Source organism: Castor canadensis, chromosome 2 (genome assembly GCF_047511655.1).
Source record: "Castor canadensis chromosome 2, mCasCan1.hap1v2, whole genome shotgun sequence".
Lineage (NCBI taxonomy): Eukaryota > Metazoa > Chordata > Mammalia > Rodentia > Castoridae > Castor > Castor canadensis.
In genome coordinates, this window is record NC_133387.1 from 68,417,724 (window position 1) to 68,433,527 (window position 15,804).

General features: G+C 34.5%; 1 protein-coding gene across 8 annotated transcripts in view; it reads right to left on the reverse strand.

Moving 5' to 3' along the window:
• Window positions 1-15,804, reverse strand: part of Cog5 (component of oligomeric golgi complex 5) — a 330,870-nt gene that overhangs the window by 81,111 nt on the left and 233,955 nt on the right. For all 8 annotated transcript variants that reach the window (XR_012445204.1, XM_074064981.1, XM_020156084.2 and 5 more), the window contains 3 exons: window positions 13,313-13,517; window positions 3,412-3,573; window positions 1,294-1,393 (listed from right to left, as the gene is read on the reverse strand). Coding sequence is in view for 7 of the 8 variants with exons in the window: in XM_074064981.1 (XP_073921082.1) it covers window positions 1,294-1,393; window positions 3,412-3,573; window positions 13,313-13,517 (467 nt within the window). In the remaining variant the exon portion in view is untranslated. The remainder of the gene's footprint in view (window positions 1-1,293; window positions 1,394-3,411; window positions 3,574-13,312; window positions 13,518-15,804) is intronic.

Here is a 15,804-nt window from a genome sequence, read left to right on the forward strand (position 1 = left end):
TAGTTCGAGAAGAATTAACTTAGAAGGTAACACACATGCACAGGAAATAAATGTGAGTCAACTCCCTGTATAGCTGTCCTTATCTCAACTAGCAAAAACCCTTGGTCCTTCCTATTATTGCTTATACTCTCTCTTCAACAAAACTAGAGATAAGGGCAAAACAGTTTCTGCCTGGTAGCGAGGGGTTCAGGGGGTAAGAGGGGGATAAAGGAGGGGTCAGAGGGAAGCGGGAAGAAATGACCCAAACATTGTATGCACATATGAATAAAATAAAAAAAAAAAAAAAAAGCAGAGGAACAGCAGAAATAGAATTAAGAAATAAGCATTACCACAAGAATGTTACTTAAGTCATTAGTCCATAACGTATTACAAAATCAAGTATATGATGTTCTGTAATTTTATTTATGCTTATTTTTTTTTATATACTAAAATGAAAGTTGAAAATAAAATTATTTGCAGGGGAGATGAAGAATTCCATTAAAAAAAAATGGAAAAAGCCAATGAGTTTCTGTAGCACTGTAAGGTTAAGTAGGCTTGAGTAATTTAAACCCACAGGCTATTTAATAACAGTATGTATTTCATCATGGTAGTTAATATACTTTGATTTTTTTCAAAGTATTTTGCCATTGTTACATCAACTGAAATCATATTATTACTGCCACCTCTTTCCACCCCTACCACCACCCCTACACTCACCAAAATATTTTCTAGACATGTACTGGCTATTTCTTATGTTTGTCTTCTGGTCGGACCATCTCATGAGGACTTTTTTCCTGATATTATCATTAACTACACTAAACTATATGAGATATAATACCGATTTTATTTATAGCAATAAGCCACCATTTTTTAAAGCAATGAACATTATAATAAAGACTCTCTGAACAAAGTTTGAGAGAGAAACTAATTGTCTATATACTGCTCTGTATGGCTAGTTTTTTAATAAACAAAGTTTAAAAAAAGGATGCCTCTAAATTATTTGTCAAAGACTATAAGAACAAATGAATGGAAAATAACACCAAATTAGCAAACAAAAGTTGGCCTTCCACTGAAGCTGAGAGTAAGCAGTCTCATAATATAGTTACTACCAAGAATCATTTTATGCAAATACTTCAGTTTAATTTGTCAACCCAGCTACCATAAAAGTGAAATAAGAACAAACTAAAATGACTCAGGCCTAAGTAAAAACAGATTACTTCCTTTATTATAATGTTAGTTATTGTTAGTCAAGGACTGTATAATTAGTAATTTTAAACAAAAATCACTAAAGTTTAGATAATGGATACCACTTACAAGCTGCTCTGATTTTACACTGTATAAGTGGATGGTCTTTGCCACATTTTTTGACACAGCTAATGTGAGGTTTGCATCAACAGCAGCTACGTTTAGTTCACTAAAGAAAACAAAAACAAATTTTAATTAGCAATATAATTCATTAACAAAGTAAAAAGCAACATATAAACCTAAACCCAATAAGCAATGTGGGGATTGTTTTTGTAGATTTTGCTGATTGTTTCAAAAATTGGTTGCATTGTTTCATTTTTCTCCCTAAATTCGCCATTAGGAGAAAGTGCTTTGAGATGGCTTTGTTAATGACCAGTTTTCCATGAATAAAAGCATGTCATGTGTGGGTTCAGTCTGTGATTAAGAGAGTAAATTGTGTACAGATTTTTAAAGTAGCACTTGCTAATACTGATAAGTGCAATTAGAGGCACTGCATATCACAGACATCTGCAAGGAAATGACAGCTCCTGAATGGAAATGATGACCTTGGAGGACATAGTCTAAAAATATAAATTACACATGATACATAGAGATACTCAGTTTCTGTATAAATTATGCACAATTCATGCTATTTTGCATAGAGTGGCTTTTTAAATATATCAAAATCATATGACTATCATTTAAAATTTTTTAAATTTGGATTTTTAAAGTATTTCTTTGTTGTGCTTATTTTTAACTTTAACACTGACTTAATTATGACATTTGATTTGACTATAAAAAAGGGGCATTTTACAAAGACCATGGAAGAATACTAGGTATTATAAACTAGGTGAAAACTCATTTATAGGTACAAAGAAAATTATTCTGAAGTAGATTAATTCTTGATTATCTTTCTAAATCAGATTATCTTTTAAAAGAAATTGAAGACATTTGAAACAATACCAGTGCACACTATGTACAAAAATGTCTTTTCACATAATATGGAGACATATGTGTGTGTGTGTGTATATTTTTTTTGGGTGGTACTAGAATTTGAACTCAAGGCCTCATGCTTGCTGAGTAGATGCTCTACTAGCTACTCTGATAGCCTTAGAGACATAATTTTATTAACATTCATTTTTAAATACTATTAAACATTGGCCTAAGTATACTTCTTCAGACTGCAGACTATATCTGATTTTGCAGTCAAACTGCATAAAGGAATGGGAGAGATACTTGTTTAACATTTACAAAAACAGGTCAAAGGGATCAAGCTGAATCTAGGACAGTTTTACCACTAGACCACTAGATAAGTTAACAGACACATGAGGGTAAAAAATCTTGAGTCAAAACTTCACTGAGTTAGGATAATTGGGGAGAGTTTTACGACCAAGATTCTGGGCGATCTCAAATACTTTATAGGTGTGTTCGGAGATGAAGATAGGCTATGTGTATTATACCTGTCTTACTCTTCCATGCCTCAGAATCCTGCCTTCAAATTTGTAGTCTAAAAGGATTTAGACATTCCTATGCCTTGGTCATATAGCGCCTGATCACTATTTTTACTTCCCAAAATGTCCATCTGAAACGTACAGACTTACTGTTATGATAGCTTGTTAGCTATGACAAGAACTCAGATAGCGTGAACTGCAACCTAGCCTGGATAATTTAGTTGTGTGTCTAAAGGCAATGGAATTATCACCTTGTCGGCAAGCATTCAGGTGGCACTTTGCTAGGATACCTTTCCATTTTAGTTTTAAAAGCTGTCACATTCACTCAGAACACTTAAAATAGCAAATACAAGTAGGCTAATCAGAATTATACTTCTGTTTCTACCTTGAAATGCTTTCTAGGTTTAGAATAAAAAAACATTAACCTTTACATTTTAGTTTCTCAATTTGTAAAATTATTTTTTATACTTACTTTCCTATGTAATATTAGAGATTAAATATGGCGTGAAGCATTAGGTTTACCTTGCATCCTTAGTGAGAAATAGAATTAGACTTTGTTAGACTATATTTAAATGGTTTTATAAATTAGAATCTCAAATACTTACTATGTATGCACTCATTCACTGTAAAACTCTTGACTTAATTACAGGCCTGAGTATTTGAATAATTTGAGGTAAATTTACAATGTATTGCTATCACATATTACTAACAAATGTGGCAGGCATCTCACGGCATGCCATTATACAAAAATACATACCTTGCTATAGTTTTAATGATACCATCCAGTTCATCAGAGGAAGGAGCATTACGCCCACCAGGGGGAAAAACCAAGTTGATAGGATCAAAGAGTCGAGACAAGGATTTTGAGAGATAAGCAGCCTCGTAGGGTTGCAGCGAGTCTTTCAAAGCCTTTTCTGGACTGTGGGAACAAAATTTTTAAAAGACAAATTATATAAAACTATAAATACATTTTAAAAAAATCTCCCATAAAAATGTAACTATATTATGACAATGAAAAAAAAGAATTTCTGTTTTAAAATATATCAGTGTGTTTAAAAATGCATTTCGTAAGTGAACATTTACTAAGGAACACATAAGCATTTTAACTTATGCATAAGTCCTAACTATAAATATAATATGCACCATTATCTACTATATTGTCACTTGCAACTAAAAGAATACCCTAAGAGCCTATTAATTCTAATGGAGGCTATGCTTTCCTATTTATAGAGTATCAAAGCATACACAGAGAGGCAGAGACCTATTCCATGAGCTTAATTCTTTTCATCCATAGCTGCTATCTTCCACAAAACTTACTGACTGAGAAGGGAAGGGTACAAATCTGGGTCTTAACCAGTTTTCCCTTTTTGTGATACTGACAAGACTGAGGACCAAATAAAAAATATTTGTGAAAATCTTACAATTATATAAGTGCTCTCAACTGGAGTTCTAAGCCAATTTGTTTTAAAATATACTTGACAAAATAAAACTAACATACTATGCACTTCTTTCTTCCTTACTCTTCCCATGTCTTCAACAATTTCAGTAGTTTCTTCTTTAGCTCTCAAATGACTGGATCTTAGTTTTCCTTTGACAATTACTATTAAATGTCTGCAATCTATTTCTATCTGCTTTCTTACTCTTGTAATTAATTCTATATCTGCATCTGTTTACAATCCCTCTACCAGTCTTTCCACTACTTTTATTTTCAAATAATAAATTCCCTGTCATCTTACATGTTAACCTTGACAATACCTGACCTATTCTTTGTGTATCTGAAACCTGGCTTTCCCTTTTTTTTCACCCTTCTGGTCAACTGACAAGCCAAGAGCTCTTGGCTCCTTCATCATAATTCCATAGTTATCTCTTAAAACTTTATCATTCAATAAGTGTTTCACTCAACACATATTTACTGAGAATACTATGCACCAGGCACTTTGATAAATGCTGGAAAGATAAAGAGTCTTGTATAATGTAGGCTGAGCATGGTGGCTCAGGCTCATAATCCCAGCTATTTAGGAGACAGAAATCAATAGGATCGCAGTTCAAGGCCAGCTCACAAAAAAGTTAGTGAGACCTCCATCTCAACCAATATGCTGGACATGATGGTATGCACCTGTCATCCTAGGTACTAAAGAGGCATGAATAGGAGGATCTCACTTTGAAGCCCACCTGGCCAAAAACCCGCTAAACCTTATCTGGGTTAAAAAAAAAAAAAAAAAAAAACTAAAGTAAAAAAGGGCTTGAGGCATAGCTCAAGTGGTAGAACATCTGTCTAGCAAGCTCAAGGCCCTGAGTTCAAACTCCAGTACTGCAAAAAAACAACAACAAAGTGTTGTACAGTCTATTGCAAAAATGGGCAGAAGTGCAAATTATGCTAACTTCCATAATAGACGCAGATACACAGACCACATGGAGCAGAGAGGCTACAGAGGAACTATCATCTAAATCTGTCTGAGGCAATCTCTATTGAACCCTTCCCATGTATTTAAATGTCTTCTCTATGTCTGTTCCTGTCATTGACTGACTCATTTTCCCACTTCTGCAGAAATTCTGGCCCTGAATGTAAGTACTAAGGCTTCTTGTCCTCCAAAACAGCTGCATGGATCCTTAGTGACTACAATACCAAAACAGATAACTTTTCTAAAGCCTATGCTATATTAGAAGTCTGCATTTATAATTACCTGTATTTTAGCTTTACTATAGACCTTCCAACTTTGAAACATCATTTTGAATTGCTCTGAAGTCTCCTATGTTTAAAGACAGCTTTCCGCATGCCCCATCTTCCATCTTTTTTCTTCCCACAAATATTACTAAGTCTCTACAATCTGCCAAATATTTTCTAGATTTCAGGAAACAGCAGTGAACTGAGTTGTAAAAAAATCTTTAGCCCTAGAAAGTTTAATGGTAACAGGAAAGATACACAATAAATAAATGAATGAACAAATAAATAAATTTGATGAGTTCAACATGGAATATGAGAGTAATAAGTACCATAGGAAAAGTAAAGTAAGGAAAGCAGAGAATAAGCTTAAGTCTTTTCCATCCAACTATCAAGAGGATGTGGCAAGGGAAGGTTTACTCAGAAGACCTGACAGAAGAGTTAGCGAGTTACACTGACTTTCAGGGAAAGAGGTTTCTATGAGAAGAGAACAGCAAGTGCAAAGGCCCTCAGGAAGGTCTGTACCTAGTTGTGCTTGCCAAGCAGTCAGAGGAGAGAGCAAGTAAATGATGAGAGAGTAGCAGGCTTTGTATATCCCTAAGAGTGGTAGACTTTCCTCTAAAGAACTTATTCTTTGACCTTATTGTGACTAGGGTTATGTGACCCTTTCCTACCAGTGTCCTCCATCAACCCAGCAGTTCTTATGTCTTTCACCCATGGCCATTTATTCCAAAGAGCTCTCAGCAACCTGATTTTTTAAAATTCACCTTCCTTTCAAAGCTTTTACAAAGATGGTCTCTGTATCCACACTTAAGCTGCCCAAATAATGAAGAGAAAAAGTAAACCACTTGTACTAAACATTTTTATGAGACCTTTCATATCAAGACATTGGAAGCTCAACTTTAAATTCTACTTCTGCAGTGGTCCACCCCACATATGACCATTTGTCTCTGTAAACACCAGACCAATCATTATCCATGACTTTCCTCAACTTGGCACTTTCCTATTTTGTTCATCTATCCACTGTGACTGCTCTACTATTTTGACAAAAGAAGTAACTTTGCTCCCCTTTTAAATTTCACCTTACAGAGGAATGTAATCTACCTCTTTATTTTCTTGTTCTTCAAAAAAGTTTTATTAAAATGTATTTACATACAATTCAATTACTTAAGTCTATAATTCAATGGCTTTTTCATAGTCACAGACAGGTGCAATCATTACCAGTCAATGTGAGAACATTATTCTCACCGCAAAACAAACAAACAAAAAAACCCTCTATGACCTCCTCACACCTACTCCATCCCCCAGCCCTAACTAACCACTCAAAACCATTAGTTGTGCTTCTACAAATTTCATTGTTCTAGATATTCACACCAATGGGATTACACTGTGTGTGTGTGTGTGGTGATTGACTTCATTTACTTAACACAGTGTTTTCAAGGTTCATCATGTTATCAATACTTCACTGAAGCCAGGTGCAGGTGGCACACGCCTGTAACCCTAGCTACTCAGGAGGCAGAGATCAGGAGGATGGAGGTTTGAAGCCAGCCTGGGCAAATAGTTTTCAAGACCCTATCTTGAAAAAAACCCATCACAGGGGTAAAAAAAAGAAAAGGGGGGGGGGTTGGTGGAGTAGCTCAAACCCCAGTAAACTGCAAAATCAACACACACACACACACACACACACACACACACATTACATCGAATGAATCAATATTTCATTTCCTTTTATGGCCAAATAATATTCCATTTATGGATATAGCACATTTTCTTTATTCACTTCGCTACTGAAAAATTTGAGTTCTTTTTCATCTTTTGGTTATAATGAGTATTACTGTTATAAGCATTTGTGTGCAAACTAAGTGTAGAACTAAGAGTAGAATTGCTGGGTCATGTGGTTTACTGTATGTTTAAAAGTTTGAGGAACCACCAAATTATTTTCCAAAGCCCTGTGCCATTTCAGATTTCCACCAGCAATGTATAATTTCTTCACATCATTGCCAATACTTTTTATTACCTGTCTTTTTAATACTACCAGGTATGAAGTGGGAGTCCATTATAGCTTTAATTTGCCTTTCCTGGGTGTTGAAGGAGGGCACTCTGATTCAGTTTCATCTCTTTTCTTTTTTCTTCCTCTTCCCTCCTTCCTCCCCCTCCCTCTTCCTTAAACAATCTTAGTAAAAGCTTTAAAAGGAAGGTGAATTTAAAAAATCAACCTGCTGAGAGTTCTTTGAAATACACAGCCATGGGTAAAGGACAAAGGCCTGTTGGGTTGATAGAGGACACTGGTAAGAAAGGGTCACATAACCCTAATCACAACAAGGTCTCCCTCTCCCTCTCACCTTGAAATTCAGGAAGCAAAGAACTAATTGACTAACATCTTTGCAAGGGAAACTACCTCCAAGGAAAGGAACAGCAGATCCTCCACAGGACAGATTATCAGGACAGATCTTATCAAGCAACAATGATTTCCTTATAGTAAGAGGGCCCTGCTTGACCAATCTTGAGATAATGAGCAAACCGGCCAACTGTGATCACCAGACTATACCTGTGACATAGACTGTTTAATAATTATGCATACCTCTTGCTCCTTTCCTCCAGTTCTTTGTTTATTTAAACCTAAAGCTCATGCCTGTATCTTGAAGATGGGCTGAGGTGCTTGCTTTGTGCTCTTTCATGGCATACATATGTCTTATCAATAAGTCTCCTTTCTCTGCCTTCTAGCATTAACCATCTCTTTATTTGGCATATTGGGGCAAGTGTTCAAACCTGACATTGAAGCTCCTGGAATTGAGCATCTGGCCTAGAACTCCCATTTTATTACCATGACCAGGCCCTACTTACCAATCCAGAGATAATGATGAACCAGACATCTTTGACCAGTTTGGAGTTTGTTGAGCCCAAGTTGGTCAGGCTCCATTGTTTATTCCTATAGGCTACTGGTTATCAATAAATCTGGGAAGTTTTCAGCTGTTATTTCTTCAAATATTTTTCTTTCTCCTTTCTTTGCTTCCTCTTTTCTTTGTGGTGGTCTTATTATGTACATACTGGTGTGCTTAATGGTTGCCCACATTTTTTTGAGGCTCTGCTCATTTCTTTTCATTTTTTTATCTGTCTGGTGTTCACTTTGTATAATCTGTTTATCTGGGTTAAAATTAGCTAATTATTTTTCTGCCAGGTCAAATCTACTGTTAATCATTTCTAGATTATTTTTAATTTTAGTTATTGTACTTTAAATAATTTTCCTTACTGATATTCTCTGTGTGATGTACACTGTCATACCTTCCTTCAGTTCTTTAATCATGCTTTCCTTTAGTTCTTGAACATATCTGTAATAGCCACTTTAAATTATTTGTTAAGCCCAACATCTGATTGCTTTCACAGCAGGATATGTTGTTCACTTTTCTTTCAGTATATGGGTCAGATTTTCAAGTTTCTTTGCATGCTTCATCATCTTTTGTTCAAAACTGGACATTTCAAATAACACATTATAGTACTGTGGGTACTGATCCCCCTACCTCTGGGGCTTATTACTGTTATTTGCTTATTTATACAGTGACTGGCTAGATAATTTGAGATCTGTATCTTTGCACAGTTTTCATCCTTTGATATTGTTCTTTGGGGAGTCATAGCTTGGGGTATGCCCATAGTCACCCTGCATGGCAATGCTCTCTTCCTTGCTTTTCTTGAACACACCCAGATGTTCAAGGATTCTGATTGCTTTAGACTTCAAACAATGCCCTAGGGAAGAAACTCCTCTATAAACTAATGTAATCTACTTGTAGCTCCTTTGATAAAATAGTTTGAGATCATATTTGATACTTCTTCTGACCTTAAGAAGACTCCGCCCGGTATCCTAGTCCCTGGATCTCTCCAGGGGACTAGATGACCTGCAGTATAGTCTGTATCTTCATTAGATCTGAGGATCACCTCACCATTGCCTTTCACTACAACTTCCAAGATTTTGGAGAATGCTCTCAGCTTTACACTCTTCCAGGTTCTATTACAATGAAGGCAGTTACTTTGGGAAGAGCTTAGGAGATGGTTGGGTTTCTTTTTTTTCTTTCTTTCTTTTTTTTTGCCTTCTTCTTGCCCAGGCAAAATCTCTATGTTAAGGCTCTGAAACTGAGGGTGGAGAAAGTGCAAGCTTCTTTAGAAGTAAAACTTCACTCTAGGAAGTGAGTTGAGTTCTTGGTAAAGGGGTAATAGCCTTATCCTCTCAATGTACATTTCCTGTAGGGAATCACTACTTCAAAAGTCCAGGCAAAAGTTAGTGTGTGTGTGGGGGGGTCCCAGTATTTTCAGTCTGCCACATTTAGGAACCCATTCCCTGAGTAGGGTTTGGGCACAAGAGTTCCCACCTCTTGGCCTGACTTGCTAGGAAGTTAGCCTCAGCAATGAACCACTGAGAGTGCAATAAAAAACACTGAAGGTCTGCTCTTACAGGAATAAAGCTTCTAGCTGGAAACTGGAGGGAAGAGAGTGCCCTAAGTTCTTGGTGGTTCCAGTCTGGAATAGAGTCTCCACTTTATTCAATTGGAAAAGGCTGAGAAACCATAGCCTTATATCAAATACCAGAAAGGGTCTAGCCTTTCTTACCAAATTTTCATAAATAGATGCTGTGCTATTGCACTGAGGACTGTTTTTTATAGTTTTCACCAACTTTATAGAGGCACAGATCAGTGGAGCTCTTCATGTTGTCATGTCAGAAGTCAGTCTTCCATTCTCACAATCACTTCTAACAATGCTTTTCTACCATTACACAACTAGGTCTCCAACAACCTTCACTCTGTCACATCAAGATCTATTTTGAGTCCTAATCTTCTTCAACTTCTCAGTAGCCTAACACACGTGACTATATCTCCCCCATCTTAAATGAACTCATTCTTCAGGTTATACACTCTGAGCTGTACTTCAATATTACCATTTCTAAGTTTCCTTTACATGGTTACAACTCCTCTGTCCAATTTATGAATACTGGAGTACCTTTATCCATGTAATCTCTTTCAATGCTACGATTTTTTTTAAAATTTGCATGATAAGAGCTCCCAAATACAGTCACATAAGAATGTTTTGGTCAATAATGCATCACATACATGATGGTGCTCACGTATGATTATAGTAGTGTTGAAAATTCCTATCACCTAGTGACATCATAGCTGTCACAATGGATAGTGCAAAACATTACTTAATGTTTGTGTTGATGCTGGTGGAAATGAACCTACTATGTTGCTACTCTTATAAAAAGAATAGCACATAAAATTATGTGTAGTACATAACTATTTGGCTATAATAAATGACTATATAACTGGTTTATATATTTACTATACCAGATTTTTGTCATTATTTTATTTTTTTATTTTTTCATTTTTCTTTTATTATTCATATGTGCATACAAGGCTTGGTTCATTTCTCCCCCCTGCCCCCACCCCCTTGTCATTATTTTAGAGTAAACCCTACTTACAAAATAAAAGTTAACTGTAAAACAGTAAATGGTATACTGTGTGTGGTCGCAGCCTCATACATTTTGTTTACTATGTCTCTTTTGATTACATTAAAAGACCATGTGGAATGATGTAACAGCACAATCTAGGTTTGTGTAAGTACACCCTATGATGTTCCCATAATGACGAAATCACCTAGTGATGCAGTTCATCCCACTGTGTCATTAACTGACTCATGACAGTACAAACCTCTATCTCTGACTCATATTCAATTAATTTTTAATAACTATTGCTATTTTCAATTGAGCAGTTTTAAAAGAAAAACTACAATGTAACAGAGTGCCTTGAAAAAACTTAAAAGCCCCCTAAGCTTCAGTTTCCTACCATCTTGTCTAGTTATATTCTCATTCCCCCTTTCCTCTCAAATCTGATGTGTCACAAAGTTCTAATGGCTTGTCCTCTAAAATATGTCACAATTTAAAATACATTATAACACCCTTCTGATGGCCAATAAAACCCTACATGTTCTCACATCTCCCTTCTTCTCTGGCCTAACATTATACCTTTTTCTAGTTCACTTACTGTGTTCCTCAAATCTCCACATCTTAATTTTTTTCAAGGCCTCTAAATTTGCTCTTCTGCCAACAGAAATCTCATTCCAAATCTGTCTTGGTTGATTTGCGCACAATATCTAGATCTCCTCATAGAGACCTTCTCTGACCTTTTTAATTTCATTCTTTTAGTTTCTTCAATGCAATTACCACTTTTGGAAATTCAATATGAGTACTAAACAATGAAAAATGCTAACCTAGTTATTTCTTTCTTGCATATCCCATCTCTTTTTTGCACCACTACTTCTATCTACAAATATTCTCAATTTTCTCTCTCGCTAAAAACACAAAACATTTCCTTTGACTTAGTTAACATGCTCAAATCCCTGTTTTCTCTTCTTACTTTTCAAAATAATATTTTAAATTGAATGATTTGTTTATTACCTTGTGATTATTCAACTTCATAGAATATGAGTTCTACCTGTTTCTTTTCACCAACCACTTCACTGAATTTAGTCTCCAAAGGGTGATAATGATATTGTATTAATCGAAACATAGTGGCTTTTTTTCTCTCCAGTTTTTTCCCCTTTACTGAATTTACCCTTTTATAAACAAAAGTAACAATGGTTGTTTTTATTAAATGCAAAAAATAAGAATTCTACATCCTAGAGATAAATCACTGTTACCATTTGTTCTGTATGTTTCCAGTCCATTATTATTTTTTAGCACATGCATATGGATTCTAAAATAAAATTAAGACAGGCGTCAGTGGCTCACTCCTGTAAATCCTAGCTATTCAGGAAGCAGAGACCAGGAGGACTGCAGTTCAAAACCAACCCTGGGCAAACAGTTCTCGAGACCTTTGCTCAAAAAAAAACCCATCACAAAAAAAGGGCTGGTAGAGTGGCTCAAGCATTAAATGCACCTGCCTGGCAAGTATGAGGTCCAGTTCAAACACCAGTGTTGCCAAAAAATAAAAATAAAAATAAATTAAGTCAGAAATACAATGACCATATATACTATTTTATATAACCTTCTTAAGTTTTTAATATATTATTAAATCATTGTAACTCTTGTCCTCTCTTCTACTCAGTTGTAGCTAATCTCCCTGTTTATCATAAAACAGTTAATGAGGAGATAATCTAGTTTCATTCTAGCACTCCAGTCTATTCTGGCAATTTATTTTGCCAGTGAGAACTTCTAACTATAGTAGACACAAATTCCCCTGTATCAGGAAAAAAAAATAAAAGAGAAATAAGCAACTACCTTAACAGGACTTATGAATCAACCCAACATTTTTCTTACAAGGTAAGTGATAAGAATCTGCTACTATTTTAAGTTAGCCTTGCCACAATAAATATGAAAGCCAATCACTTAATCTGGTGCTCAAACAGAAACTTATAATACTCCATTACAATTTTCAAGGAAAAGCTGGCTTGTTTGAATCTAGAGATTGTGTGTTGGTTTCCAGTGTGGTTCCTAACTATGGATATACTATTATACTCTGTGAGTGATCCAAGTAGATCTAGGGTAGTTTTGAGTATATTCAGTCAAATGTGTTTTCCTAACACATTGACTGAAAAACTATTCCAGCATAAGGTTTACCTCCTCTGCAGTTTTAGAATACATCAGATCCTTCCATTTCACAGTTATACCAGTGGCCTATCAATAATAGTGCTATCTGATGTAACTGCATATATATCAAAATATCAACTAAAAAGCAATGACCACATATGATCATCACTTAGCTTCTAATTACTCCATTTAAGTATTAGTATTAGACTTTAAAACTGAAATTATCAGGAACCAGAATGCTCACCTACCAGTGAAGTTTGACTTCCTCAGTAAAAAAGTCTTGCAAAGTTTCTTAAAGTATACAAATTAATAACAATCATTACAAATATCTAAAAGCCTACTATAATCCCAATTTCTAATTTATAATGAAAATAAAAAAGGAAATTCTTTAAATGTCAAGCAACAGGTCAAATTAAATAAACATACTCATAATCTGGCTTTTTTGGAATGAATGTGTCTTGTGTATCATCTTCCATGTGTTGCAGGTCACCATAGAGATCAGCAGTTCCACTTGCATTAAAAGTTCCTTGGATATTTTGACTATACTGTTGAAGACGCTTCCATAAGTCATTATAAAGACGTAATAATTTAGGGTATTCTCCTTCAAAGGCCTGTTTCAAAAACATAGAAGCTGCCAAGTAAAATAAAGTAACATGAATTAGATAAATGATAAACAGTAAAATGTAGTAAACAAATGTTTCTTTTGTATATAAAGATGATATTACAAATAGCCCAATACTGTAGGATGAACCAAAGACACATTCAAATGATGCCTTTTAAAGTAAGCTAGTAACCCAACATGGTGGTACATGCCTGTAATCCCATAACTTGGGAGGCTGAGGCAGAAGAATAGAGAGTTCAAACCCAGTCTGAGCTATATATTGAGACCTTGTCACAAAACAAACAAAACAATGCTAGTAACACTAATTTTCCTCACAGATAATTTACTGCATTTGGTATATGGACCATGTATTCTGAAACTTAATCTACATTTTAAGTAGACAAACTTATAACTATAACAGAAGATTTCAATGCCTTCCCTTGATAATCTATGAATTGAGTACCTAGAAAATCAGGATATAGAAAGATGGAAAAAACTAATACCCAAATGATTCAATTTATATTTATATATTACTTCTTCCAAAATAGCAAAAACTCATTCTGTACAAGTGCACATGGTGTATTTACCAAGATCAACAATACTTGGGCTTCAAGTCATACAAAGCATATCACATCTAAGCAAAATAGTTTTATATAAGAAGTGAATAGCAAAAGACACCTGAAAATCCTCCAATACATAAAACAAAAAAATTTACTTCTAAATAAGCCATAGGTCAAAAAAGAAAAAGAAGTGAAATTAGTATTTTAATAAAGTATAACAAAATTTGTGGGATGTTCTTAAAGAAGTGCTTGGGTGGTGATTCATACAAATGCTTGTATTTTAAAAAAGAAAGGTCTTAAGTCAATGACCTAAGTTTCCACTTTAAGAACATAAATAAAAAGCCAAAGTCAACAGAAGAAATTAATAAAACTGTACATAGATCCACGAAAGAGGGAAAAAAAGAGAAATGCTGAAACTAAAAACTGGGTTCCCTGAAATAAGTAATACTGACAAACTTCTAGCCTGATGGAATTTAAGAAAAAAGGAGAAATAAATTATGGAGACAAAGAAAACTGACCTCATTAAAATTCTGCAGAGAATAAGAGAATAGTAAAGGAACTATGAAGAATTTTATTCCAATAAATATGAAAACTTTTACAAAACACACAAATTCCCTGAAAGACATACCAGCAAAGTTTACTCAGTAACAAGTAGATAAACTGAATGGTATATAGCTATTGAATTTTTTAATTAAAAGCTTTTCTACAAAGAAAAGGTCTAGATGACTTCCAAGTGATGAATTCTATCAAACAAGGTAAGAAATAAATACCAATTCTGTAACAGTTCTCACTTCCTTCTATGATACCAAAATCAAAGACACATAAAGGAAAACAACAAAACTACAGAACAATATAATATAAACAAAATTTCAATGAGTCTACTCTATCAACACACGAAAAGGTCATGATATTCATGACCAAGGATTTATTCTAGAAATTAACAATTGTCTTAACATTTTAAAATTAATCATTGTGGCTCATCATATTAACAAACTAGAAAGAAAAAAAATCCTCTTGCCTTTCAACAGATGAACAAAATATTGAAAAAAAAAACTAATAATCACTCCTAATAAAAAATTTCAATGAACTAAGAAAACCTGCAACCCAATAAAGGCATCTACAAAGAACCTACAGCAAATCTGATACTTGACAGGGGAAAGAGTTAAAACTAATGCTTGAAAATGGCAACAAGACAATGTTATCTGCTGTTACCATTTCCATTCAACACTATCCTAAAGGTCTAGCAAGTGCAATAAGAGAAAAACAAATTCATATTGGAATGTCACAGGTGGTGTTGTCTTTGTTAAAGAGAAAACACATGCCCATCATTAGAGTTAATATAATAAGTGAATTTAAGTTGCAAGATCTGAGGTCAACAGGCAATATTCAATAATCACAGATTTTGTAGAAGATTGCATTTAACAAACAGATTAATCTGAGCATAATTTATACTTAATACTCAATCTCCCAAACCATTAGTTTAGATCTTTTTTAATCTCAGCATTTCTTTGCAGTTTTTACTGCACATATTTTTCACATTTTGTTATATATATGCATGTACATCATATTTTTGATGCTATTGCTAATTATATTCTTTTAAAATTTCAATTTGTTTAAGAAACTGTTTTTTTTCCTATAGAATTTCCTATAGTGTGTATTTTGCTGATTGCACTGTTTCTTCCTTGCATTTCCCATAAATTATCATTTGGATATAAAACAGTGCTTTTTTAACCTGAGTTGCATATTGAAAAAACTAG